Consider the following 27,020-nt stretch of genomic DNA (forward strand, 5'->3'; position numbering starts at 1 on the left):
ATTGAGTTTATATTGTCTTAAAAATATTAGCTACCCTTTAGAAACTTTTCTTAACAAAATTTATGTTTTATTTCGTAATTCCTTTTATTTAGGATCTTGTTAAAAATGTACTCCGTAAATCATAATTACAAGAATATATATAGGTAGAGTCTGTGCGGGAAAAAAAGAGTCGTAGAATGTATTGGGCCCCATACATTCCACGACTCTTCTCTTTCCGCACAGACTCTATAGATGGTGAAGCAAATCTTGTCAGTAGAAAAAGGCGCGAAATTCAAATTTTCTATCAAACGATAATCCGCGCCTACATTTTTCAAATTTGCCGCCTTTTTCTACTGACAAGATCTGCTTGACCAAGTTATTATAAGTCATGTTTATCATTGGTTTTAGTTTGTTTGTACCGAATGATATTATAACTCCAAATAAGTTATAGGCGTTTTAAAATAGAAGCCCTTAAGAGTCCGCAGAACGTACGATTACTTTTTTAATTAGTAGGTAGTTACAAAAAAAAATTAAAAAAACATGACATCCGCGCTTCCGGGCACGCACTTCCATTTCACTCACGCTTACGCTCAGTGAGAGTGAGAGAAGAACACGAACTTACTCGGCCTGGAATATTCCAACTCCAAAACTCCCATACTTCGTACATCACTGAAGTACCTGCAACGAACGTTGACATTTCCCATTTCCATTCGTTCATTTATAATTCACCAGTTCACTCACGAACGGTATTACCCGCCGAGAATACGTCTATAATGCTACTAAATTGTAAATGACCATTTCGACTTTGAGTGAACTTGGAATTTGGGGCTCCTTAAATTATGCATGTTATATTGGCTGCGTGTTGCGGCTGGTGTGGGTATGAATTTTTTAATGCGAAACCTTTGGTGACACAATACCTATGGTAGGATCGCTAGTGCTTAAGACGAAAATTTTTCACCACGCCAACGCGAGAAAAATGAGAAAATAGGTTCTAAAACATTACAAATAAATCAAAATGAACGTTATTAAAAGATATTTATCATTCAAAATCATCACATTAAAGTCAATTCTATCAGCCAATTAGCCAACATGGAAACAACTCAAAGTTATTCAGCTTACTTAGCCACTCATAAATAAATATTATAGGCCAATTTTACACAAATCGACCTAGTCCCACGGTAAGCTACACCTTCATGTGGGTAAAATGCACCTTTCTCATTAGTTTTTGAAGAATAAAGAGAGCCTTTACGACGTGTGGAGATTTTTTTTTTCATTTTACTAATAACTACAGCAATCCAAACACGCATATCTATGCACTAAGGAGCTGTATCGTTACCTTTGATGGCGTTTTGATTTTGCAGGTGTGAGCCTTTTAATTTACCACGATCCCTTTCCAAATTGGACTCTATGTATTCTCTACTAAGGTTCACATTTAGATGTAACTTTAAAGGTGTTTCCACTGTTTTCTTTAGATTAACGCGGGTACTTTAGGCTGAAATCTGGACCGCACACTTACCTATTTTGTCGTAAAAAATTAAATGAGCAACTACTCAGGTGAGGTGAAATATAAGACACGGGTAAAAATAAAAGTTTTTTCACCTCAGCAGCTCGAACAAGGCTACTTTGCTTCTTAAAAACAGTGAGCAAAATGCGATTTTGCTCACTGAGTCATTTTGTCTCACTCAGTGAGCAAAATCGCATTTTGCTCACTGATTGTGTCTCACTCAGTGAGCAAAATGCGATTTTGCTCACTGAGTGAGACAAAATGACATTCAAGTGACCTTTATAGTCATTTCAACACGCGGGGTCTAATACAAGTTCGATATACTTGGGTTCTATTATCTCTGTCCCTCTAGGTATGTTCTCACTGCTTAGGGTGAAAAATTTTGTGTACTACACGAGATCAAAGTTATTTACATCTCGTGCGCTTTTGAATCCCTTACTACGCTCAAGATTCTAAATTAGATTCACTCGCTACGCTCGTGAATCTATTATAGAATCTTTCGCTTGCACGGGACTCAAAATAAGCACTCGAAGAAATATCAAACTTTGATCTCTTGTTGTACAAATAACTATTTCTGATTACATTTCATTCCTATTCCATAAGAAGTCGTCACACAAGGCTTTTTTTTAAATGGAATAGGATTGAAGTAGGATTAGTTTTTGAGTGTTAAAAACTTACGACGCGATTCGGGAAATGAATTAGAGATTCACTAGATATTAAATAGTAAAGAAATGTGACGTTCCACGGCAAAAGGTACCTTACGGCGTCCGCGATAAAATTAGAGCGGCGTTAATAATAGCGTAAGCGCCAACCGCCATAAGGTACGTTTTGCCGTGGAACGTCACATATCTTTACTATTTCATATCTAGTGAATCTCTAATTTGTTTCCCGAATCGCGCCGCTAGTCTTATTTTTACCCGTGTCGCGGACTCGACGCGAGGGAAATAGTAATGGTTATACATTAATAATAAGTTCATTGACACGTTGTTTAATATCATAATAATGATAGGTATGTATGAACAAACAGATGAGCGGTTTTCATATGTCCACTCTGTTACGGCCTGTTTTAATATTGATGGCTTGTCCAGGGCACGGCAGAGCTATGTACGCTTCGATATTATTGTGTTTAAGTTAAAATTTAAGCCTTTTGTTACTTATCAATCATTTCAATCTTTTAAATGGTTAGGTACATACAGATAGGTAAATATTTACATTACTACCGGAAACTATCGCTCTAGCTCTTCTTCAACCTAGCGTTTGCCGGCCTAGCGCCAGGGTCCGCTTTCCTGCTCAGTTTTCTCCACTTTGCCCGGTCTTCGGCATCCTCAGGTGTGAACTAGTACCCAGTGGCGTAGCTAGGGGGGGGCGGCGGGGGCGGCCCGCCCCGGGTGTCACCCATTTGGGGGGTGTCACCCGACCGTGAACATCAGTAGTGGCATCTATAAAAATTCGTAAAACTGTGGCAGATTGCATAACCGCCATTAAGGAAATAATATACAACCATGAGGAACCCGAGAGATTTTGACAGAATATTCCTGATCATATTTAAAGACTAAAATGTCCTATAAACTGTTTTGGAATTCGCCTAGTTTCATAGTCCAGTACCACCAGCATAGCAATGTACAAATTGCAGAACATTCCCAAAAAGCGGAAACGTTCTCGAGAATGTTCTCAGAACATTCCTGCAACATGGAAATTATTGTTCCGCCATCTTGGATTTTTTTTTTTAATTTTTTTGTCATAGGAATCTAGAGGCCTCTATCTCCCGCCATGCTAAATCTGAGCGCGCTCGGACCAACTTGAAAAAATTAAAAAAAAAGTCGGCCATTTTGTTTTCTTTTAATGCAGTTTGTTTTGTCTCGGAGCCCTCTATGACATTCGAGCACCCCCCACCTATCACGCACCGTTTAAAAGTTGCCATACAAAATAAAAGTGGCCAGTTTTCCCGCAATTGTAGCATTTAAAAAAAAAATTTTTTTCATAGGTACATGTTTAGGGGACCCCGAGATTCCGTGACCAAAGTATCAGCGCGCTAGGACAAACTTGAAAAAAATTCAAAAAAAGTCGGCCATATTGAAAAAAATATGGAGGCGTCAAAAACTGCCAGGGTCCCTCTATGACATTTGGTCGAGCACCCCCCACCTAGGTCTGACCGTTTGGCCGGGCCGTCATACATTTTTCTGACCGGAAGCGGTAGACCAAAAGTCGGAATTTTCTGGGGGTAAGGATACTACACCTAAACTATCGTGAATATTCATGGTATAAACTACGATAAATAAATAAATTCTCGTTCTCGAGAACATTCTCAGAAGTTACCAAAAAATTCTCATGTGGAAAGTTTCGCAAGTTTGGAAAGTTTTTTTTTTTAATTATGTGATTATTTCTTTAATTGACAAAAAAAAGTTAAAATTATTTTTGGGTGACAGTTTTACAAATTAGCATTTACATTTTATGTACAAAAAATCGAAAAACGAGAAATTCTCATGTGGAAAGTTTCGCAACTTTGGAAAGTTTTTTTTTTTAATTAAGTATGTGATTATTTCTGTAATTGACAAAAAAAAGTTAAAATTATTTTTGGGTGACAGTTTTACAAATTTACATACAATTACATTTTATGTACAAAAAATCGAAAAACAATTTTATTTTGGTGAAATTGACGTAAACTCTTTTAGTATATTTTCCTTATTTTGGCCTCAGAAATGCATGATTACAATATCTCTGGGTTCCTGGTATGTAACAATAATATGTTGGCGCCTCGTAGGTTTTTTTATTCAGAAAGGTTTTTTTTTATTATGTGATTATTTCTGTAATTGAGAAGCTATGTCACTGTTTCTAATTGGGTGACTCTGGACTATTTGAAATTCATTATGAAATGGGATTTTACAGAATCTCTTTCAAATCGCGCACTTGGCAAAAAAAGTTTTTTTTTTTACGTAAATTATTTGTATATCTTTCACGGGACAATGATGACTCGGACCTTTGGGAGGCGTGCGCGGAGCCCAAGCCAACATGTAGATGCCCTTATGACACTTATGAAATGTGGGTTACACCGAGCGGATGCTGTCCTTGCCCGTGTCATAGAACGCGCGCAGAGGCAACACCCGCCAGGGTGTGGACTATTGAGAGTTCATGGAATCTAAAATGAAAGCGATGGAGTAAATTGTGAGCTATGGAATATTAAACGTAATTTTATAATTGTAAAATATTAAACATATTTTACAATTTTGATTGAATTTTGGGGTGACACCCACAATTTCCGCCCCGGGTGCCACCCATGCTAGCTACGCCACTGCTAGTACCTATTATAATATCTAAAAATCTTATTTAAGTATCTACATTTTACGTTTAAACAAGATACCTATTATAATAATTAATATCAAAATTCCACGGCAAAACGATAAACGCGGCAATTTTCGCTGTCGAACGGTGATTGGTTGATCCCTTGAGTCTACATTCACGCTTCCGGTGCGTTTTGTTCTTGCATTTTAAGGACTCGTCAATTACTACCTGTTTATGAGGCTTAATATTATGTTTGGAGGCAATCACATTTATACAAATAAGTATTTAATATCCACATTCAAAACTGATTATCAAAATCATACTTAACCTTAATATAATCTTTCTAAATAAATTATGTATTTATGACATATTTTGTGTAGTATGTGCAATATCAAAACGCTTTTACGTCAATGTTGCCAGTGGGATCCAAAATACAGAGCTTTGAATATTTTACTGATAGCAGCCGAAGGATTAGTTAATCTTACTTATAGCTGGTCAAGCAGATCTTGTCAGTAAAAAAGGCGGCAAATTCGAAAAATGTAGGCGCGAAGGGATATCGTCTCATAGAAAATTTGAATTTCGCGCCTTTTTCTACTGACAAGATCTGCTTGACCAGGTATACTTGAAAAGTTAGACGGATAATTAACTATGAATATTAAATGTAGGCGCGCGAGGGGTTAACTTCCCATAGAAAAAAATAATATCGCGCCTTTTTCTACTTACAAAGTGGGTGTGCCAGAGTATAGTTAATATGCTAATAAATCCAAAAATAGGTACACAAATTACTTCGTATATAAAGGATGTTTTTATTTGTTGTTTAATACATTTATAAAATATTTTTATTCTAATTACTTATATTATTAAAGTGATTACATATTTTATTCTTTTAAATTAAACGAAAACAAGAAAAAAATACATATATGAAGAGGGATGGTTAATGGTGGACTTCCGGGCTAGGGCTGCGGTAGGGCTGCCTCGTCGTCAAGCCTAGGATTATTTTTGTAGATTTAAATCTATATCGTGTTCCGCGGATGCACATGCACGCACGGATGTTTTTATTACAGTCCCTAACATAAAACAAAATAAAACGAATTAATAAGAACTTTCCACGTTTGATATCTGTTTAAAATATTTTAATTCTTACGTAAATAAATCTTTCACACTATAGCAACCCTGCCACGTCATCCTTGGTAACGTCATTCCCGCAAAATCAGCTTTTGACATTTTATGAAAACACGACTGATTTCAAAACGCAAACTGCCTTCCAACAAAACGTGAAATATAAGACCACTGTATTTGGTCGGATTACCAAACAACAGCACACATCCTACTTCTTATCAAGTCAATATTATGAGTTTCTCAACGTAGGCTTTGAGTTTTTGTTATAGTTCTGTCTCTTCTTTTAGCGTTTATTTTACTGTAGTGTGAAAGAGATAATATAATATACTGGTGTCGAATTTCGGGGTATAATATAAAAGATGAACCGGTGTTGACGCTGACACATGCGATTCGTTGTTTGACGCATCGCAGATAAAGTGGAGTCCGAGTAATTTAAAGATACGCGCGTTTACGGTAAGTTTTGAAATGGTTTTTATTAAATAATTAGATCATTTTATTAGCTTTCTATCTTTGAGTCTTTAAAAACAATAAAGTGAGATATTTTTTTACAAGAACATATCCTGTTAATTTCACTTACCTATTTACCGATTAAAATATTGTTTGTTAAGTAGTTGAGTTAGTATAGTAGTAGTAAGTATAATTTACGATTACCTACTTCCTAAAAAAATATTTTGGTGACTAAAACTAATAACGAAATGTTCTAATTAAAAAAATCCTAACTACTTGCCAATTATTTTTATAATTAATACTTATATTAAGACGTGACACCAAAAAAATAAAATAATAATAATATTTTTCTGTGATAAAAGTGAAACAATTTATAAGAATTATATTTAATGTAGTGAGTCATTAGTCATTATAAATAAATATTTTAATACTTTATTAACAATCTAACTTAATGAAATAAACGCTTACCATTAACATGTTACCATAAATTATATTAACTGCACCCTAAAACCATTTTATACAAACTTGGAGAAAATTATTGTTCAAGCTAAAACTTTGTAAAAAAATTAAACAGTACTGTTACCTTTAATGTAAGGAACTTACTTTTTAAGAAACATCAATAGTTAACTTTTCTCATGCTATTTAACCTCCTGAGACTAAATGTACATTACAATGTACATATTTGTGTAATCTAATTTGAACCTTTCATGAACCAAATAAAGTAGCATTTCTTTTGTTTCATTGCTTTTAAAAACAAACGAAATTCGTTCTAATTTACTTGTAGAATAAGGTTCAAATAAAAAATTTGAGAACTTTATATGGTGGGTCATGTCCTCCTTGCTAAAAATAGCTAATTATTAAATGTTCCGCGCTCGATTAAATGAATTCTCTTGATTGGTCTTGATTCGCCACTTGGGTTGGGCAATAGCTTATTATTAAAAGGATTAAGTATACCTAACATTACTTACCTACTGTTATCTACCTCCCTGTTTCAGAGCATCATGTCTTCTGAGGACTTCAGTACCCTGAGCGGCGTGTACCCCGTGCTCACTGACGAGAGACTCAGCAAGGCTCTCTCTGACTGGTTTAAGAAGAACGTCACCTTTACTCGATGGGAGGTATGTATATAGGGTGACTTAACATTGGGGACAACTTCAGTACCCTGAGCGGCGTGTACCCCGTGCTCGCTGACGAGAGACTCAGCAAGGCTCTCTCTGACTGGTTTAAGGAGAACGTCACCTTTACTCGATGGGAGGTATGTGTATAGGGTGACTTAACATTGGGGACAACTTCAGTACCCTGAGCGGCGTGTACCCGGTGCTCACTGACGAGAGACTCAGCAAGGCTCTCTCTGACTGGTTTAAGGAGAACGTCACCTTTACTCGATGGGAGGTATGTATAGGGTGACTTAACATTGGGGACAACTTCAGTACCCTGAGCGGCGTGTACCCCGTGCTCACTGACGAGAGACTCAGCAAGGCTCTCTCTGACTGGTTTAAGAAGAACGTCACCTTTACTCGATGGGAGGTATGTATATAGGGTGACTTAACATTGGGGACAACTTCAGTACCCTGAGCGGCGTGTACCCCGTGCTCGCTGACGAGAGACTCAGCAAGGCTCTCTCTGACTGGTTTAAGGAGAACGTCACCTTTACTCGATGGGAGGTATGTGTATAGGGTGACTTAACATTGGGGACAACTTCAGTACCCTGAGCGGCGTGTACCCGGTGCTCACTGACGAGAGACTCAGCAAGGCTCTCTCTGACTGGTTTAAGGAGAACGTCACCTTTACTCGATGGGAGGTATCTATAGGGTGACTTAACATTGGGGACAACTTCAGTACCCTGAGCGGCGTGTACCCCGTGCTCACTGACGAGAGACTCAGCAAGGCTCTCTCTGACTGGTTTAAGGAGAACGTCACCTTTACTCGATGGGAGGTATGTATAGGGTGACTTAACATTGGGGACAACTTCAGTACCCTGAGCGGCGTGTACCCCGTGCTCACTGACGAGAGACTCAGCAAGGCTCTCTCTGACTGGTTTAAGGAGAACGTCACCTTTATTCGATGGGAGGTATGTATAGGGTGACTTAACATTGGGGACAACTTCAGTACCCTGAGCGGCGTGTACCCGGTGCTCACTGACGAGAGACTCAGCAAGGCTCTCTCTGACTGGTTTAAGGAGAACGTCACCTTTATTCGATGGGAGGTATGTATAGGGTGACTTAACATTGGGGACAACTTCAGTACCCTGAGCGGCGTGTACCCGGTGCTCACTGACGAGAGACTCAGCAAGGCTCCCTCTGACTGGTTTAAGGAGAACGTCACCTTTACTCGATGGGAGGTATGTGTATAGGGTGACTTAACATTGGGGACAACTTCAGTACCCTGAGCGGCGTGTACCCGGTGCTCACTGACGAGAGACTCAGCAAGGCTCTCTCTGACTGGTTTAAGGAGAACGTCACCTTTACTCGATGGGAGGTATGTATAGGGTGACTTAACATTGGGGACAACTTCAGTACCCTGAGCGGCGTGTACCCCGTGCTCACTGACGAGAAACTCAGCAAGGCTCTCTCTGACTGGTTTAAGGAGAACGTCACCTTTACTCGATGGGAGGTATGTATAGGGTGACTTAACATTGGGGACAACTTCAGTACCCTGAGCGGCGTGTACCCCGTGCTCACTGACGAGAGACTCAGCAAGGCTCTCTCTGACTGGTTTAAGGAGAACGTCACCTTTACTCGATGGGAGGTATGTATAGGGTGACTTAACATTGGGGACAACTTCAGTACCCTGAGCGGCGTGTACCCGGTGCTCACTGACGAGAGACTCAGCAAGGCTCTCTCTGACTGGTTTAAGGAGAACGTCACCTTTACTCGATGGGAGGTATGTGTATATGGTGACTTAACATTGGGGACAACTTCAGTACTCTGAGCGGCGTGTACCCGGTGCTCACTGACGAGAGACTCAACAAGGCTCTCTCTGACTGGTTTAAGGAGAACGTCACCTTTACTCGATGGGAGGTATGTATAGGGTGACTTAACATTGGGGACAACTTCAGTACCCTGAGCGGCGTGTACCCGGTGCTCACTGGCGAGAGACTCAGCAAGGCTCTCTCTGACTGGTTTAAGGAGAACGTCACCTTTATTCGATGGGAGCTAGGTATGTGTATAGGGTGACTTAACATTGGGGACAACTTCAGTACCCTGAGCGGCGTGTACCCCGTGCTCGCTGACGAGAGACTCAGCAAGGCTCTCTCTGACTGGTTTAAGGAGAACGTCACCTTTACTCGATGGGAGGTATGTATAGGGTGACTTAACATTGGGGACAACTTCAGTACCCTGAGCGGCATGTACCCGGTGCTCACTGACGAGAGACTCAGCAAGGCTCTCTCTGACTGGTTTAAGGAGAACGTCACCTTTATTCGATGGGAGCTAGGTATGTGTATAGGGTGACTTAACATTGGGGACAACTTCAGTACCCTGAGCGGCGTGTACCCCGTGCTCACTGACGAGAGACTCAGCAAGGCTCTCTCTGACTGGTTTAAGGAGAACGTCACCTTTATTCGATGGGAGGTATGTGTATAGGGTGACTTAACATTGGGGACAACTTCAGTACCCTGAGCGGCGTGTACCCCGTGCTCACTGACGAGAGACTCAGCAAGGCTCTCTCTGACTGGTTTAAGGAGAACGTCATCTTTATTCGATGGGAGGTATGTACATGTATATGTACGTATACTGCAGGGTGCCTTAAAATTGGGGCTAGTACCTTTGGTTATTTAGTAGCTGTGAGCGAAAATGTATTGTAATTTTATGCAGAATATTGAGATACCTAGAGCTGATTTTCGGAATTATAACAATATGAATTTGAATAACATCTCTGCAGCTTTGACAATAAAGCCGTGTGTAATTATTTATGATTGATGATAACCGCCTTGTTATTGTTTATACAATTTTAGTCCTTGACTAAAATAAGTAACCATGCAATATGCGTACATTGCGAACTACAATTTTGCGTTAGCCCCGTCTTAATCTTTTGAAGCACCTAGGTTTGTCGCGTTATAAAATTTATCTCTCTCGCTTTTACATTTGTATTAAAAAAGTAATATTTAGGTAACTTGTTGGCTATTGGCATTGTGGGAAATTCGTAGGTAAAATGATGACGATGATGATGAGAAAATACAAGAAAAGTCAAAGCAGGGTGTGGTAAAAATGTGTATTCTTGGAACATCTTTATAGAATTTGCCAACAGTAAGATTAGTAATGGGTTCCGCATTGTGTCACAGTAGTTTCGGCCACAGTTAGGCACAGAGCGGATATTCTGCATAAACAAGATCATTATATAGTTTGTCTAATGTCAACGCCACGCCAAGGCCAATTGCCTATACCTAGATAGCCGTAGGTAGGTACACGTATTGTACATCATAAACGCTATAGGTATATTTTCTTATCCCTTCGGGTGGCAGCACCTCCGGTTGAACGGTAGGAGAAATGGCGCGGCCATTTTTTTAAATATGCCTCTGCGTGGCAGAGGCCGCGAGAAGGTTCGGTCATAACAAGCCCGTAATTGGCAGAGACCGTCTTGCGGCATCTGTGCGACACTGCATTTCGCGCCTAAAATAAAACCGTTAAAACTATGCCTTGCTTGCTCACTCTTGCAAGATGCATTCGTCAATAAACAAGGATGGTATTCCCTAACGGTCGAATTCCCGCGTAAAACAAAGTTTGTTAGAAATGACGTGATGTTCCTGCCCCACCTCGCCCATTACGCGCCGACCGTCGTCGAGCCGCGAACATTCAAACGGAATACGCACTGATAAAAAGTGAAATAAACTGTGTGAATCGTGTTAAATGCATTGTTTTGTCATAAAGACTGCTTTTTCTACAATCGTTTTATTTCGTATTTATACGTATTTTTACATGAAAGTAGAAAAAAGTTGGTAATATGAGATTAGAACAAGTCTAGCATAAATTCACATAAATAGAATAGAATTCATTGGTATACAATCAAATAACCCATTTTATGCTGAATTCAGTGATATATAGTTTATATATATCATTCATACATTTTTTTTGGGAAACGGTACGGGTCGCGCCAAATTCGCGATGATCACCCGTTGAGGCCCCGCCACTTGACGTATATTGTTCCAAAATGGCTGCGCCACGCCACTCAACCGGCTTGTTATGTCTGTCCGTCTCGCGGCCACCGCCACTTACCGTAGAGACCTCGAGGAGGACAATGCCACTCGAAGGGTTCAGCAAGGCTCTCTCTGACTGGTTTAAGGAGAACGTCACCTTTATTCGATGGGAGCTAGGTATGTGTATAGGGTGACTTAACATTGGGGACAACTTCAGTACCCTGAGCGGCGTGTACCCCGTGCTCACTGACGAGAGACTCAGCAAGGCTCTCTCTGACTGGTTTAAGGAGAACGTCACCTTTATTCGATGGGAGGTATGTGTATAGGGTGACTTAACATTGGGGACAACTTCAGTACCCTGAGCGGCGTGTACCCCGTGCTCACTGACGAGAGACTCAGCAAGGCTCTCTCTGACTGGTTTAAGGAGAACGTCATCTTTATTCGATGGGAGGTATGTACATGTATATGTACGTATACTGCAGGGTGCCTTAAAATTGGGGCTAGTACCTTTGGTTATTTAGTAGCTGTGAGCGAAAATGTATTGTAATTTTATGCAGAATATTGAGATACCTAGAGCTGATTTTCGGAATTATAACAATATGAATTTGAATAACATCTCTGCAGCTTTGACAATAAAGCCGTGTGTAATTATTTATGATTGATGATAACCGCCTTGTTATTGTTTATACAATTTTAGTCCTTGACTAAAATAAGTAACCATGCAATATGCGTACATTGCGAACTACAATTTTGCGTTAGCCCCGTCTTAATCTTTTGAAGCACCTAGGTTTGTGGCGTTATAAAATTTATCTCTCTCGCTCTTACATTTGTATTAAAAAAGTAATATTTAGGTAACTTGTTGGCTATTGGCATTGTGGGAAATTCGGAGGTAAAATGATGACGATGATGATGAGAAAATACAAGAAACGTCAAAGCAGGGTGTGGTAAAAATGTGTATTCTTGGAACATCTTTATAGAATTTGCCAACAGTAAGATTAGTAATGGGTTCCGCATTGTGTCACAGTAGTTTCGGCCACAGTTAGGCACAGAGCGGATATTCTGCATAAACAAGATCATTATATAGTTTGTCTAATGTCAACGCCACGCCAAGGCCAATTGCCTATACCTAGATAGCCGTAGGTAGGTACACGTATTGTACATCATAAACGCTATAGTTATATTTTCTTATTTTGTAATCGAATCGTATCTAAAATCACGACCGATTTTATTGTCATTCTATTATGTTCTTGATTGTGGCTCGGTTTCGGGCAAAAAAATTGTTGCACCTTTCGGCCGCGACAAAACTACATTTTCGGCAATGTCAGGCCGAAGTTTAAGTTTCGGCATAAAAATAACGAAACCGAACATTCGGTTTCGCTAGATTAGACCAATGAATGGGCGTTATGGGAGATTTGGCACGACGACGGTTTTACACGAGTCACGAATTTGCCGAACTAAACTTGATATTCAACACTATCTAAAACTCTCAGTATACCAAAAAATCGAATTCGAACATAGGAATTAATCAATCTCACGCATGACGGTGCCATAAGGCTTTTTATCGTTTTGTAAATAACATATAAGCACTTAAGAAAAGCAATTAAAACTGAGTTAAACAGCCACTTTACAGGCAGTTATTGTATAATGATAACATAACCTTGTACCTATGCAATTGTGATTGATAAGCATGCCATTTGCGTTATGATATAAAAAGTGCTTAGAAACAGAAGCATACTATCATAATAATTATGATCATTCGTGCATTCGTGAAGTTGTTTGTCACTTCGTGAAAATGTCTGAAGATTTCGTATTTCCTGTATATTTTAAAATGTAATCTATACAGATCTATCTGTTCTTTTTCAGTACGTCGGCGAAACAGGCAAAGGCGATTCCTACCTAAGCGAACTGATGCGCATCAATGTCTTCGGTAAAACAGACTCCGGAGACCCCAAAAGTATCAAAGTTATTCTCAAGAGTATCCCCAGAAGCGTCTCCCGTCGTCTCACCTTCAGGAGTGACGAATTCTTTAAAAACGAAATCATTTTCTACACCGAAGTCCTGCCAGCCATGCTAAAATTCCAATCCACTAAAAACGTATCGGAACCATTCAATAACTGTCCTAAAGTCTTCCTAACGTATTGTGATGGAGAAAACGACATCGTTTGTCTCGAAGATGTCGCTATTTACAACTTTGCACCATACCCTGTCAGGCAAGAAGGAATAGACTACGCACACTGCAAGCAGACATACAAAACTATGGCAAAATTCCATGCGTTATCTTTCGCAATGAGAGACCAGGAGCCTGAAGAATTTAACAGGATAAGCAATTTAATATTTGAGACCTACTTTGATGAGCGTCTCTGGGATTGGTACGAGACTTTCTGGAAGCGTCTGTGTGGTATCGCCATTGACGCTGTAGAAAAAGAATATCCTAACTCCAAATACGTCGAAAAGGTAAAGGAATTCGCTGTTCCAGAGAGGTACAAGGAGATGATAAAGGCCGTTAGAGACCGCAAAAATGGAATCATCTGTCACGGAGATTCCTGGACCAATAATTTCTTATACAAATATATGAACGGGCGACCCGTTGACGCTATGATGATAGATTTCCAGATAACTAGGTGCGCTTCTCCTGTTTTGGATACATCTTTTGTCATATACGGATGTACTACAGAAGATATGCGGGAGAAACATTATCATGAACTATTGGAGTTTTATTATGAGGTCCTTTCGAGCCAGATACGGGCGTATGGAAGTGACCCCGATAAGGTTTATTCACGGGCGACCTTTATGGAGGAAGTGAAGAAGTATTCATTCTTTGGTCTGGCGTTTAGTATTGAATCGACGCCGCATATTGTACTGCCGCCCGAAGAAGCATGTGATATGAACATGGAGGTAAATATTTTTTTAGATGGTTGATATTCCTCAACTGTGTATTATTCCAGAAATGTTATGCTAACACAGCTAAACTGTGCAATGAACTGTCGCCCGCGGTATTTCCGGACCGATAATGCACATCTTAGATTAGAAAGCAGCTGGTCCAATTGTTAAAATTGCTAAAATAAAAGCGTGCTTTTTACACACACGGATTTTTTACTGTCGTGGGTCGTTAAAAATCTGTCACACTTAATGTACATACTTAGACGTAATAGTCTTCATACTTGGATATTTGATCGAATGTTCTTGAATTCTTTGTTTAATAAGATGCATTTAATGGCAAACATAAAAAGATGTGGTTTAAAACTAGTCGCGAAACTCTTTTTTTTTTTCAGGGTGACAAAAAGCGCAACATCGACGAAATCTGGCCGATGACCCCATTCAAGACCAAGGAGGGGCGCCAAAGAGAGGCCAACAACATAAAGCACTGCGTCGACCACGGATACATATAAACTGGGATTGTTATCTACAAAACAAATCAAAAATAGCCGGGATCCCTCAGGGCTACTAAATAACTATTTTGTCTATTACGCTTGAATTTTTTTTTTACAAACTCATACAATACAAATTATAGCAAACCAATTTGTTCCTACTAACATACATAACATGTATTTATAATTTTCGGTCTCATCTCCGATCTCACCCTGTATTATGAAATTTCTAGAACGAATAAGTGGTACCAACACGGAAGAAATAATAGTACTACCGTACAGAAAGGACACTTCCTACAAACCCGAAGTTTGACAGCGGTTCAGGGTCGAATCATGCTATCCCTTTCTAATGTATGGCACTATCGCTTTCGGCTATTTACGGTTGTCAAAATTCAAGTGATTATCTTATCTGTGGTCGTGCACGCAAAAGGAAGTCAAGTGGTGCCAACCCTAATAATTGCTCGGAGCAATGCTGAGCCGAACGGAGCCGAGTTCGATCGAAGTCAGGAGTGTCTCCCCACTGGTACCAATAAATATGTATTTATATTTAGCTCGATTTAGGGTTAATTATTTACGATTATTAGATTACCTCACTTTAGACAATTTACCTAATCAGTATTTCATATTAGCTAGATTCTGAAATTAAAAAAATTAAGAACAATGAAAATGATTGCATTTTCAGTTATAATACTTTTGGTTTACTGAAAATATAAACAATATAAACAGTTCATTCTAGTTACTTAGTAAATCTATAATCAGACTACCAAGGTATGATATTTATGTAGTACCTATAATTTGTGATGTAATAAGTATGATTATGTTTGATATTTGTTTTAATTATTTACCGGGTGTTTATTTAGACAATAAAGAATAAACAGAACTTTTATGATTCTTTATTCTTAGTACCAACTAGTACAGAATATTCGATATCTCTATATTTTTCATTCCCAAATAGACCAATTAAAGTACGAATGGTTTAAGTGTAAGCGATAAAAATTATTGACGCTTACACATAAACCAAAAATTGTTAATGGTAGATCTTTTCAAACGAATATTTTTTTGTGATGATCTGTGCAGTATCAAAACGCTTAAATGCCAAGGTCAATGTTGCCAGTTTTTAATACGGAACTTTTTTTTCACACTTAGCAACACTGCCTCATTCATCATCAAGCAACAGGAAAATGTAGCGTTACTTACATTACATACATAATTATGAAATTACGACCAATTTCAAAACGCAAACTTCGTATTAAACAAAATATTCAAATCCCTACCTACTGTATTTGGTCGGATTCACGACAACCTCTGTAGGTAGGTATATCTACTTGTTTATTATAAAGCGTTGCCGGTTTTTCCAATTTAGTAGATTTGTGTATTTCTCATGGTTCTGTCTCTTTTTTTAATTAAAGTATAAAAGGGGGATCATAATTTGGTGTCGAATTGTGGTATTAGATACCTAATGTAAAAGATGCCGGTGGTGGCACTATGACACAAACACTACCTACGATAAGAGTGAGTTTTAAAGTACGCGCATTTTCGGAAAGTTTCAAGTCGGACGGACAGCATAGTAGTTTAATTCTGCCGAATAGATACGGAAATGGAGTTTATTACACTGCCGTCTCTCTTGGTTTCAGGGCACCATGTCGTCTAAAGAGTTTAGTACTCTGAGTGGCATTTACCCCGTGCTTACTGACAAGAAACTTAGCGAGTTGCTCTGTGATTGGTTTAGGGAAAATATTACCTTTGCTCGATGGGAGGTAAGTAGGTATACAAGATGGTTTAAAATTGGGGTCATTAAAAGTAAACAGTTTTTTTTTTCAATTACTTTAATTCAATTTAATTTAATTTCTCTGCTGTGACCGCCTCTGCCAATTGATTATTGTAAGAGCGATTAAGTAAATAGAGTTAGACCAGGAAGCTAAGATGGCAGCGATTTTGGTAGCCCAGACTGTGCAAGTGTGCAAGTGTTATTTTAAAGTTCAAACTTCGAAATTATGACGTTTAAATAACACTTGCACAGTAGGGGCTATCAAAAGCATTGCCAACTTAGCTTGGTCTAACTCTAGACGAATTTATCGGTAGACCCCCCTGTTACTTCAGACTATCGGTCGGTAGACTGAAGTAACAGAAACGCTTATTTTTACAAACTGAAGTCTTTTCTTTTTCAGTACGTTGGCGAAGCGGGTAAAGGTGACAACTATTTAAGCGAAATCATTCGTATCGATTGCGAGTGGCGATTTCAAACACATACAAGTTGTTCTTAAGAGTATCCCTAGAAGTGTCTCCCGTCGTGTCACATTCAGAAGCGACGAATTTTTTAAAAATGAAATACTTTTCTACACCGAAGTCTTACCAGCAATGCTCAAATTCCAGTCTACCAAAAACATGTCAGAGCCCTTCGATAATTATCCAAAAGTATTTCTAACGCATTGTGATGGAGAAAACGACATCATTTGTCTCGAAGATGCTACTGTTTTAAGCTTTGGACACCCTGTTAGGCAAGAAGGAGTTAACTTAGAACATTGCAGGGTAACTTATAGAACTTTGGCTAAATTTCACGCTTTATCTTTTGCAATGAGAGACCAAGAGCCAAAAGAATTTAACAGGATAAGCAATGTAATATTTGAAACATACTATGATGAGCGTCTCTGGGAATGGTACGAGACTTTTTGGAAGCGCCTATGTGGTATCGCCATCGACGCCGTTGAAAAAGAATATCCAAATTCCAAATACGTTAAAAAAATTAAAGAATTCGCTGTTCCAGAGAGGTACAATAAGAGATGATAAAAGCAGCCCAAGATCGCAAAAATGGCGTCATTTCTCACGGTGATGCTTGGACGAATAATTTCTTGTACAAGTATGTAAATGGACGGCCCGTGGACGCTATACTGATAGATTTCCAGCTCGCTAGATGCGCTTCTCCAGTTCTGGATATCTCTTATTTCATGTATTCTTGTACTACCCAGGATATGCGGGAGAAACATTATGATGAACTATTGAAGTATTATTATGAGGTCCTGTCGAGCCAGATAAAGGGGTATGGAAGTGATCCGGACAAGGTTTACTCATGGGACAGCTATATGGAGGAGGTGAAGAAGTATTCGTTTTTCGGTCTGGCGTTTAGTTTAGAGGCAACGCCGCATATGGTGCTGCCTACGGAGGAAGCTTTTGATATGGACCTAAAGGTAAAGATTCTACTCAACACGGCCCTTTAAACAAAGTTTAATTTCTATAAGAATAGCTGCAAGGGGTAGGACAAAGCTTTTTTCTCTGTCTATCTTCTTATGGCATTATTCATAAACGCGCTACAAACCTCAATTAGCTATTAATCAGTTATTTAAGTCTGTCATTAGGGGTCGTCCATTAATTACGTCACACGAATTTCTAGGTTTTTTTACCCTTCCCCCCCTCCTTGTCACACTTGGTCACATTTGGTGTGACGTCACATTTCTTCAACGAAATCGGCAAATATTTATTTAATATTTTATCAAAATATTTTTGACAAAAGAATTATTAGTAATTTTATAACCCAAAACTGATTAAGAAATAAAATTAAACGAATAAAAACGAAAACGAAATGAAAAAAATAAAAACCTTGTTATTTAAATGATAATTAGCGTATAAAATAATTTAAATACATTTTCGGTTACTGATGAAGTTAAAGTGACGTCACAAAGTTTATGACTCCCCCCTCCCCCTTGTCACAACATGTTACATTTTCTTGACCCCCTCCCTCCCCCTAAATGTGTGATGTAATTAATGGATGACCCCTTAAGGACTTAAATTATGTATTTGTAAGAAAGGGAAACATTGACTGAGGTTTATCAATTTTATTAGCATTTATATCTGTTGCATCCTCTGTTACTGAAGGTAACAGGGCTATAACCGTGAAAATCGAAGTTCGCAAATTGCGGGGATTTTTCTCTGTCACTCTAATTACGCCTTCATTAGAGTAAAAGAGAAAGATCCCCGCAATTTGCGAATTTCGGTTTTCGCGGTAGCCGCTCTGCTTTGGGGCCTAGCATATTATTACCCACTATCAAGTGTTAGGAGTGTCTTGAACAGAGTATAGTCAAAGTTTGAGTTCCTTGATTTATCGACTTATACTTACTTGGTATATTTTTCAGGGTGACAAAAAGCGCAATATAGACGAAATCTGGACGTTGGCACCGTTCAAGACCACGGAGGGACGTCAGAGGGAGGCCAACAATGTGAAACACTGCGTCGACCGAGGATACATATAAAATTTAATTATTTTAATATTATAAGTTCATAACAAATATTTAACTAAAAAAAGCGGATCAAAACAGTATAATTAGATGGAATCTCAAACAACCGTTTTATTTGCTGATTGCGTGTAGGAATAATCATTTATGTAAGGAAACGAATTCATGTCATTTTGGAAGAAAAAAACCTAGCACGACTGTATACATAATGTATATAATATAATTACGTATATTTTTACTTAAGTAAGTACCTATGTTTTTATTCGTCGAGAATACTCCCGCACTCCTGCTATACATTCGATTGTTATCAAACATAGTTCATGACTAGTCCAGAAAATGACAAGAATGATGTATGATGACCTAGGTACCTATAATAAAAATTTCATTTAGAATCTACATTATATTATATTACATCGTTGAAAATTAAAATCGGACTTAAGTAACTAAAATTCATAGAATCGTATCACTGTTCTGATGTCACCCTGTATGAAAGTATAGTACCTAGGTAATGTAGGTATGTTCAACAAAAAAACACAATGACGTTTTGACGTTTCAATATAAGCCGACCATTTTAAAAACTCCATGCAGCGAAACGAACATGCCGTCTGAATTGGTAGTCATTATTTTGTAGGTTTATCACCTTGGTAAACCAGTTGTCGGTACCCTTCGCACCTTAAGGAACTTACCATTGATAGAAAGGGATACAATATCTTGTCAGAAACCGAGTAAACCGACTAAAGTGAAGTAAACACAACAAGTGAATTTGTTTATTTAGGGTCGGTTGCACCAAACTGTTCGTATCGTTAAAGAGTTCGCTAAATTTTTATGTATGGAAAGTTTCATAATAAAGCGCCGGGGCGCGCCGGCTGATGTTGATCAGTCTGTCAAATGTGGTTGGTGCAACTGGCACTTAGTTTAGTTTGACATTGTTATGATAGCATGTGTGTGTGACTTTTGATCAGTTTTTGTTAACTTTACCAAACTTTTACGATAATAATAGGTACCTACGTCTAATACTATTGTAATGGTAGTGGTCGTCTAAATACTATATGAAAGTGGACATATTATAAAGATACCTAATCAATTCATTTTATAAAATATTAATACAGTTGTGTTATTCATTAAAAAAGGTTCACAATTTTGTTGCTATTGTTTTGTGTTTTATTTTTTGTTAAACTAAAGTACTTAAATTAGTAAAAAATAAAGGTGCCGTACATAGTCTAATAAAACATGGTCTTCCTTTCCCAGAGTGACACGGGCCTACGTCACAACAACATGGCCGCTATATATAGCGCTATCGCATATTATCATATAGCGCTGTCGCATGATGACGTAGGCCCGTGTCAGTTAGGTGACCTAGAAAAGACGGGAATGGAGTACCAGGCGGAGTATATTATTATACCATGGTGCCGTAGACATTATAACAATTTATGTCGCAATAGATAGGTATGCAGGGATGAGTCTAGTGGGTTTTTCCCTATAACAGGAAAACTTATATTTCTATTAACATAGGTTCAATAGTGATTTGTTTTACAAGGAGGCAAAGTTGTTGTTTAACCGCTCGTGCTAATATTGATACCCGAGCAAGCGGAAGATTCCAAAATTGAACCACGAGCGTAGCGTATAGCGTATTCCACCTAATTTCCAATTGTTTACTTAATGAGAGAGTGAGACGCAATGACATTGGACCAAGAAATGGGACATGGAATACCATCCTCAAGCACGCTTCTTTTGGTTTCCAGATGGGCGTATTCTCCAGTAAAAGCCCGGACTATGGGCCAATCCTCAGTCACGAGTTCCTTTGCGATGCACTTACCAGGTGGTATGGAGAGCCGGCTCACTTCGCACATTGTTTCGTAAGTACCTACCTACCTTTACGCGGTTATCTGATACGTATCTGTGGGCCTACCACGGACCACGTTCGACGTATCGCCTCCCCGTCAGACATACATACGAACGAATTTACAAGTGCGACAGAGGCAACACGCGAGGGGGGGGGGTGTCTTTATATGGCAGATGGCCAAGGGGAGGGGGAGGGGCATACATTATTCTCTAGGGTGGTACAGCTGCCCCCCTCTCCCTCTTGGCGACGCCCATGTATATTCGCATACAATATATAAGTGTTCACTACTATTTAGTATACCTACTAAATTTCTTTTTTTTTATCTGTAGCACCTCGACGACCTATCAACATCTTTCACCAGCCAAGTGACCCAATGGAAGGTCAACACACAATTCGAAGAAAACAGACACACATACGCAGAACTCGTGCTAAAACATCAGCCTTGGAATAAAACTAGAAGCCTTAGTTTTCGAAGCGCAGATTTCTTCAAAAACGAGATTAATTTATATGAAAAAGTTCTACCAGAACTTCTAAAGTTTCAAAATTCGAAAGATACAAGTGAAAAATTCGACAACCACGTCAAACTTTGTTTCACACATTACGATGGAAAGAATGACAGGATATGCCTACAAGACATTAGGACTGTCGAATTTAAAACTAATGAAATAATAGATTTAGAACATGGGAAATTAATTTTAAAAACATTAGCTAGATTTCACGCTATCTCATTTGCGTTAAAAACTGAAGATCCTGATAAATATAAGACAATAACCAAAGAAATCACTGAAACATACTACGATGAAAGATTTTGGAGTTGGTACAAGAAATTATGGAGTCAAATTTGCTCTGTAGCCATAAATGCTATTGAAAACGAATATCCAAATAGCATTTATGTAAGGAAAATAAGAGAATTCGCCGTACCCAAACGTTTTAAAGATTTGACAAAAGCAGTTAAAGAAAATAAAGTTATTTTGCACGGAGATTGCAGATCTAATAACTATATGTTTAAATATGTTAATGAGATACCAGTTGATGTCAAAATGGTCGATTTTCAACAAGTTAGATGTGCTAGTCCAGTACTAGATGTCTCTAGCGTAATATATAGTAACGTGGCACTATTAAAAGATTACGAAGGACTTTTAAAGTATTATCATGGAAATTTGGCGATGAGAATAAAAGAGCTTGACGGTGACCCTGATGTATATACATTTGATATGTTTATGGAAGAAGTGAGGAATTACTCGTATTTTGGTCTAGCATTTAGTCTTGAAGCGGCGTGTACTAAACTAACTTATACGGATATAACGAAGAAAGTATGTGATGAGGTGAGTGAATCAGAAAATTAGAAATTAACATTTGTAATGGATTAGTGGGTAGTCTCATTGCTCCAGCCAAGATCCATTGATTGTATAGCGGTATCCAGACGGGATGATCAAATCGACCGATTTGATCAGAAATAAAATTGGCGACAATTTCCAATTTAATCACCAATTTTAGACTTATATTGAGCCCTCTAAATTGAAAAAAATGCCCCAGAACGAAATTACTGGGGCGTCACAAATTGGTATTCTTGCATCCGCACCTCATTTTATCGGTAATATCGGTCATTATCGGCGGTTGAATTAGGCGAGCCAAATTGGCGTTTGCGTCCACACGTCCTGATTCGATCGGGCAATTTGATCAGATTGACGAAAAATTTACTAGTCTGGATGTGTAGCCTTATAGATGTGTAAAACCTAAAGGCTTCTACGAACGTTGCAACAAATGGAATGCAATTTTATGTAATTGCTGGCCAAGTAGGAGCAACGATTTCAATCAAGATCAAGTCGCAATGTATTGCAAATCGCATTATCAGTGACGTTTGGAGAGGCCTTAAGACAAAATCGAGTCTCAAGCTTGAGAGTTGAATATGGCGCTGTGCGGCGTCAACGTCATATGTTTTGTGGTACTTAACTGAATATGGGGTTGGCAACTTTACTGTCAAAGGTTTGCATAGATGACGTATGTTTTGTGGTAACTGAATATGGGGTTGGCAACTATCAAAGGTTTGCATAGATGGCGCCATCATAGCTTGCCCCTTTTTCTATGAGTTTTGGCTTAAAGGGCTGGCAACCAGGGCATAAAACTCCATAAAAAAAATTGACACAGTTCTAGGGATTGACAGGGCAAGCTATGCTGGCGCCATCTGCTAAATACTTTGACCAGCCAACCCCATTGACAATCACCAACTTCTGACAGCCAGAGTTACCAGTTAGACTAGAAATAACTTTTCACGCCACTGTTCGGAAATATGGCAATAGATGGTCTAAAACCATGCTGGAAAGTAGGCAATAGCTGTAGCACCTGAACCACCACTACTACTATGTTTCATAGTTATCATCATCTGTCATTGGTGACGGTTCACTACAGCAATGAGTATTATTTAAAACATAAAAATCAATAAAAGATCTTTTTTGGCGCAAGTTTTTCCTTCTAAAATAAAATTAGGTTATTTATAGGACCAATTTCTTGTTTAAAAAAAAAAAGAAATGTCAAAACCATTCATTCATTCAGTCAGTTCAGTCGATTCACGCTTAAGGCGTTTTTTACTTTTGTAGCTGTTTGTGGTTTTTTAGCAAAAACGCTTCTAAGTTTAGAGTCGGTTTGAAGCAAACAACAGAAAAACGCCTTTTAAAAGTGATAAAAAAAGTAAAAAGGCGGGATCGGAAAATACTCACTGAATTGGATAGTGTAAATTGTGTTTGACTAAAAAATACGAGTACAAGAAACGCGTATCTACGCTCGTTATAAAAATGTGTTCTTCTAGTGAAGAAAATGATATTCTTAAGGCAGTGGCTAGTAATTTGCTACCAGAGAAATCGCGAGCTAGTACTTATAGTTATGCAAATGTTTTCTTATTTCCTCGCAGTAGTCGTGAAAAGTACTATGTAATGCCTCGGCCGGAAACGCTAAAGATGGACTCGTATTATTAGAGGGCCTCCACTAACGTGTCGGCCCTCAAACTCACTCGTCCATCTTTTAGCGTTTTCCGTCCTCTCCTACAATGCTAACTATACATGCGATTTTCATTACATTGTGGTACCTATTGCACAGAATAAATAATAGTCTAGTACAGAAGACTCACTCTCTAACAAAGCGCGTCTGTTACGATCAGGACAGATATGGCCGTTAGGTGGCGACAGCGCCAGCTTATGGCTAGCCACCAAAATTGGTGTGGAACGGATGTACTTTTAGCTGCCTGTAGCAAAGCGACGAAATCGCGGAGTGAGCCACGCCTGTCTATTGATCAAACTTTAGAATGCAGTCTACCTTAGTGGCAATGTAGCGTAAATTGCTTGCAAGTTCTTGCTAGTCTAAGCCTCGCTTTAGACTTTACATTTAAATCAATAAATATATATTACATTTTATTAAGTCCTGTTTTAGTTAAAACCTATAGGTAATATTTTTTTTTCTTTTTCAGTGGATATGGGCCGACGTAAATAAATATAAAATAGTCGACATAGCGGATGCCTACGAAATACAGAATCTGGTAAATGAGGACCGACTACATCTAGCCAATAGTATCGTGCACTGTGCTGACAACGGTTATATTTGAAATTCGGACAGTTTTACCACAATGGTTGCTAACAAGCACCGACCTAAATGGACAACGTAGGCGGCTTTCTATTGACATAGTGGGTGTGCCAGAGTATAGTATTACATATAGTCCGACAAGAAATTGTAGAAAATTATTGCGGGCGCCACTTCCTACGTAACTGTCTAATTTTTGACGTAAAATGATTAAACATGGCAACAATTTAGTATGGATTTTATTTAGTTCTATTATTTAAATCTACTATTTTATGTCGCACTATACTATTTTTTACAGCTTGACCATTTTGGAAAAAAATATAAACAATACATTGTTTTATAAGCTGCAACTTTATTATAAAACCATTAAATAATAACAAAATATAACATTCTAAATAATTTCATAGACAATTTCAATACTGAATTCAGAAATTCATCAATTATTCTTATAATTTACCATCACATTTGTATTTTTATATATTTACAAATTCATAAATGCATTCTAACCACTAAATAAACGTTTTCAACTAGTCGTTCGAAATAAGTTAAAAATCGAACAAATGGCTGTCAGATTAGGTACAGTCGACAGTCGATCGCCATCAAATAAATAGGAGCGGCCGAGGTGCACAAAAATATCTGAACACTCTAGCGCCTTGATAATAGAGGAGAAATCCCTTCTCCCGTGGAAGTAATATTAGCTATTACTCCCTGTATTGGGGTCCCTTTGTTTTCCATAAAGTTTTAAGTCATAATGTATTGTTTGTCATATTATCGTTAGTCATAAAACTGAAACCGTTAACTTTTAAGGACTTTCGTAAGGTTATTCTATAGATAGGTTAGGTTTGTTTTATGGCAATCCTGAAAAGTTACGCGTTTCTGAGAAAAACCAATTATGACAAACGAAAATTCGGACAAACAATACATTATGACTTAAAACTATTTGGGAAACAATAGAGATCCCCCTGTATTATATATTTATATGAACAATGGTTCATCTATGGTCTTATAGCAGGCAAATAAGATGTTATGTTTTGAAATTATTGACAAAATAGATGACAGTTTTGACATCTTATTTGCCAGGGTTAAAAATTATTGCTAAATTCAGAAAGTATACAATATTTGTGTGCCTTTATTTTATAATAGAGTTATACCTAGAAAAGTCTGCAACGATTTTGTTAGCACACGCCGTGCAAGTGTTATTTTAAACGTCAAACTATGAAATTATGACGTATAAATAACACTTGCACTGCGTGTGCCATCGAAATCGTTGTAGACTTGTCTTGGTCGAACACTATGTAGTTTGCTATTCTTACCCGAAGTAAAAATGCGGAAAAAAACTTATGGTATATAAGGGATAAATACTTCCACCAATTTGGCACTTTTCATTCTAATTTTTTAGCTAGTTTTTGGATACATTAACACAAAACATTATTTTTATTTGAAAACATTATTTTTAGGAACATCAGTTTTAGCAGGTGCTCTAATATAGTGTAAGCAGGGCTCGAAACCGGTATTGAAGTACCTGTTAATATCGTTCCAGAACCGTTATATTACTTCGTTCATTAAAAACCGTACACCAACTAAAAAAAAATATTTTTATGTCCTAACCGGTAAAAACGGAACGGAATTTTATGATTCGCGGGGAACGGTATAATGCTGGTTACTATCTCTCGGAGACGCGGTTAAACTCGTTGTCACAAGTGAAAGAGACAGCAATAGGTACTTACTAGTTGTGTCTTGCTTCGATATTTACAATTTAACCGGTTAATTTCGTTCCTCAAGAACGAATTGAGAATGTACCTATTTGGCATACACCGTTATCTCACGGGAACAATTCAAGAACCGGTAACCGCAAACGGAATCGAAATCCTTTTCGTTCCCGGTTGAATGAACGAAACCGGTTTGAAAAGTAAGACGGTTTCCGAGCCCTGAGTGAAAGTGCTGTTACCTAAAAGTAAGTTAATTCCATCTCTAAATAGAGCAAAGCTATTTAAATTATCCCATTTTTGTCTATCTACATTTTATTTACAATTTTTAGATTATAAATATCTAATAATAATAAGGTACAGTAATCGAGCATCGTTTCATAAAACTACACGCTTAGTTAGAATATTATTATAAAAGAGAATTTACTATAGAGGCGTATTGTCAAAGTAAATTCCATCTTTTCGAGCGATGGCGCCCCATATCTTTGGCCTATGCTCGTGTATATGACGACACCTTTTGATATTGAACAAATTTAACACATATCAGTGAAAGAACAATATGAATCAAAGTCAAATGGCGTTCTAAAAGTTTTAATCTTGTCGAAAGATGGCAGTAAATTTACTGTGACTATAAAATTTACTTTGACAATACTTTAATATTATACATTTAACGTTGAATAGAGTATTGTACTGCTAACTTTTTGATTTTACTTTGCATAGTGGTCGCTACTATGTTTAGTTTAAGCATATACACATATAGTGCATAATTATTTTCCATCGTATTTTCGCGGAAACATACGAACGTGTGCTATTTCAGTCAGTCTCGGTACAAAAAGTACTGAGAT

At 38.1% G+C, this 27,020-nt stretch overlaps 1 protein-coding gene and 1 pseudogene across 2 annotated transcripts; both read left to right on the forward strand.

Annotated features, from left to right (window-relative positions):
• Positions 1-5,936: 5,936 nt before the first annotated feature.
• On the forward strand, positions 5,937-24,608 carry LOC134801731 (uncharacterized). 2 transcript variants are annotated; one of them, XM_063774327.1, is made up of 4 exons: positions 5,937-6,334; positions 20,799-20,912; positions 21,229-22,224; positions 24,360-24,608. In XM_063774327.1, exons 2-4 carry the CDS (start codon positions 20,799-20,801, stop codon positions 24,492-24,494), a joined length of 1,245 nt encoding a protein of 414 aa, XP_063630397.1. In that variant the 5' UTR covers positions 5,937-6,334; the 3' UTR covers positions 24,495-24,608. The 2 variants fall into 2 exon arrangements, with proteins under 2 accessions (XP_063630397.1, XP_063630399.1); XM_063774329.1 differs by lacking the exons at positions 20,799-20,912; positions 21,229-22,224; positions 24,360-24,608 and adding exons at positions 7,324-7,446; positions 13,326-14,357; positions 14,735-14,856 and having other exon boundaries at positions 6,179-6,334.
• Positions 16,431-19,815, forward strand: LOC134801729 (uncharacterized; annotated as a pseudogene).
• Positions 24,609-27,020: the final 2,412 nt, after the last annotated feature.

The sequence above is a fragment of the Cydia splendana genome, chromosome 2, assembly GCF_910591565.1.
Source record: "Cydia splendana chromosome 2, ilCydSple1.2, whole genome shotgun sequence".
Classification (NCBI taxonomy): Eukaryota; Metazoa; Arthropoda; class Insecta; order Lepidoptera; family Tortricidae; genus Cydia; species Cydia splendana.

Coding starts and splice junctions, on each gene's coding strand:
- LOC134801731 (XM_063774329.1), top strand. CDS start 7,330: ATGTCTTCTGAGGACTTCAGTACCCTGAGCGGCGTGTACCCCGTGCTC. Junction 7,447..13,325: donor TCACCTTTACTCGATGGGAG/GTATGTATATAG, acceptor GTTCTTTTTCAG/TACGTCGGCGAAACAGGCAA. Junction 14,358..14,734: donor CATGTGATATGAACATGGAG/GTAAATATTTTT, acceptor TTTTTTTTTCAG/GGTGACAAAAAGCGCAACAT.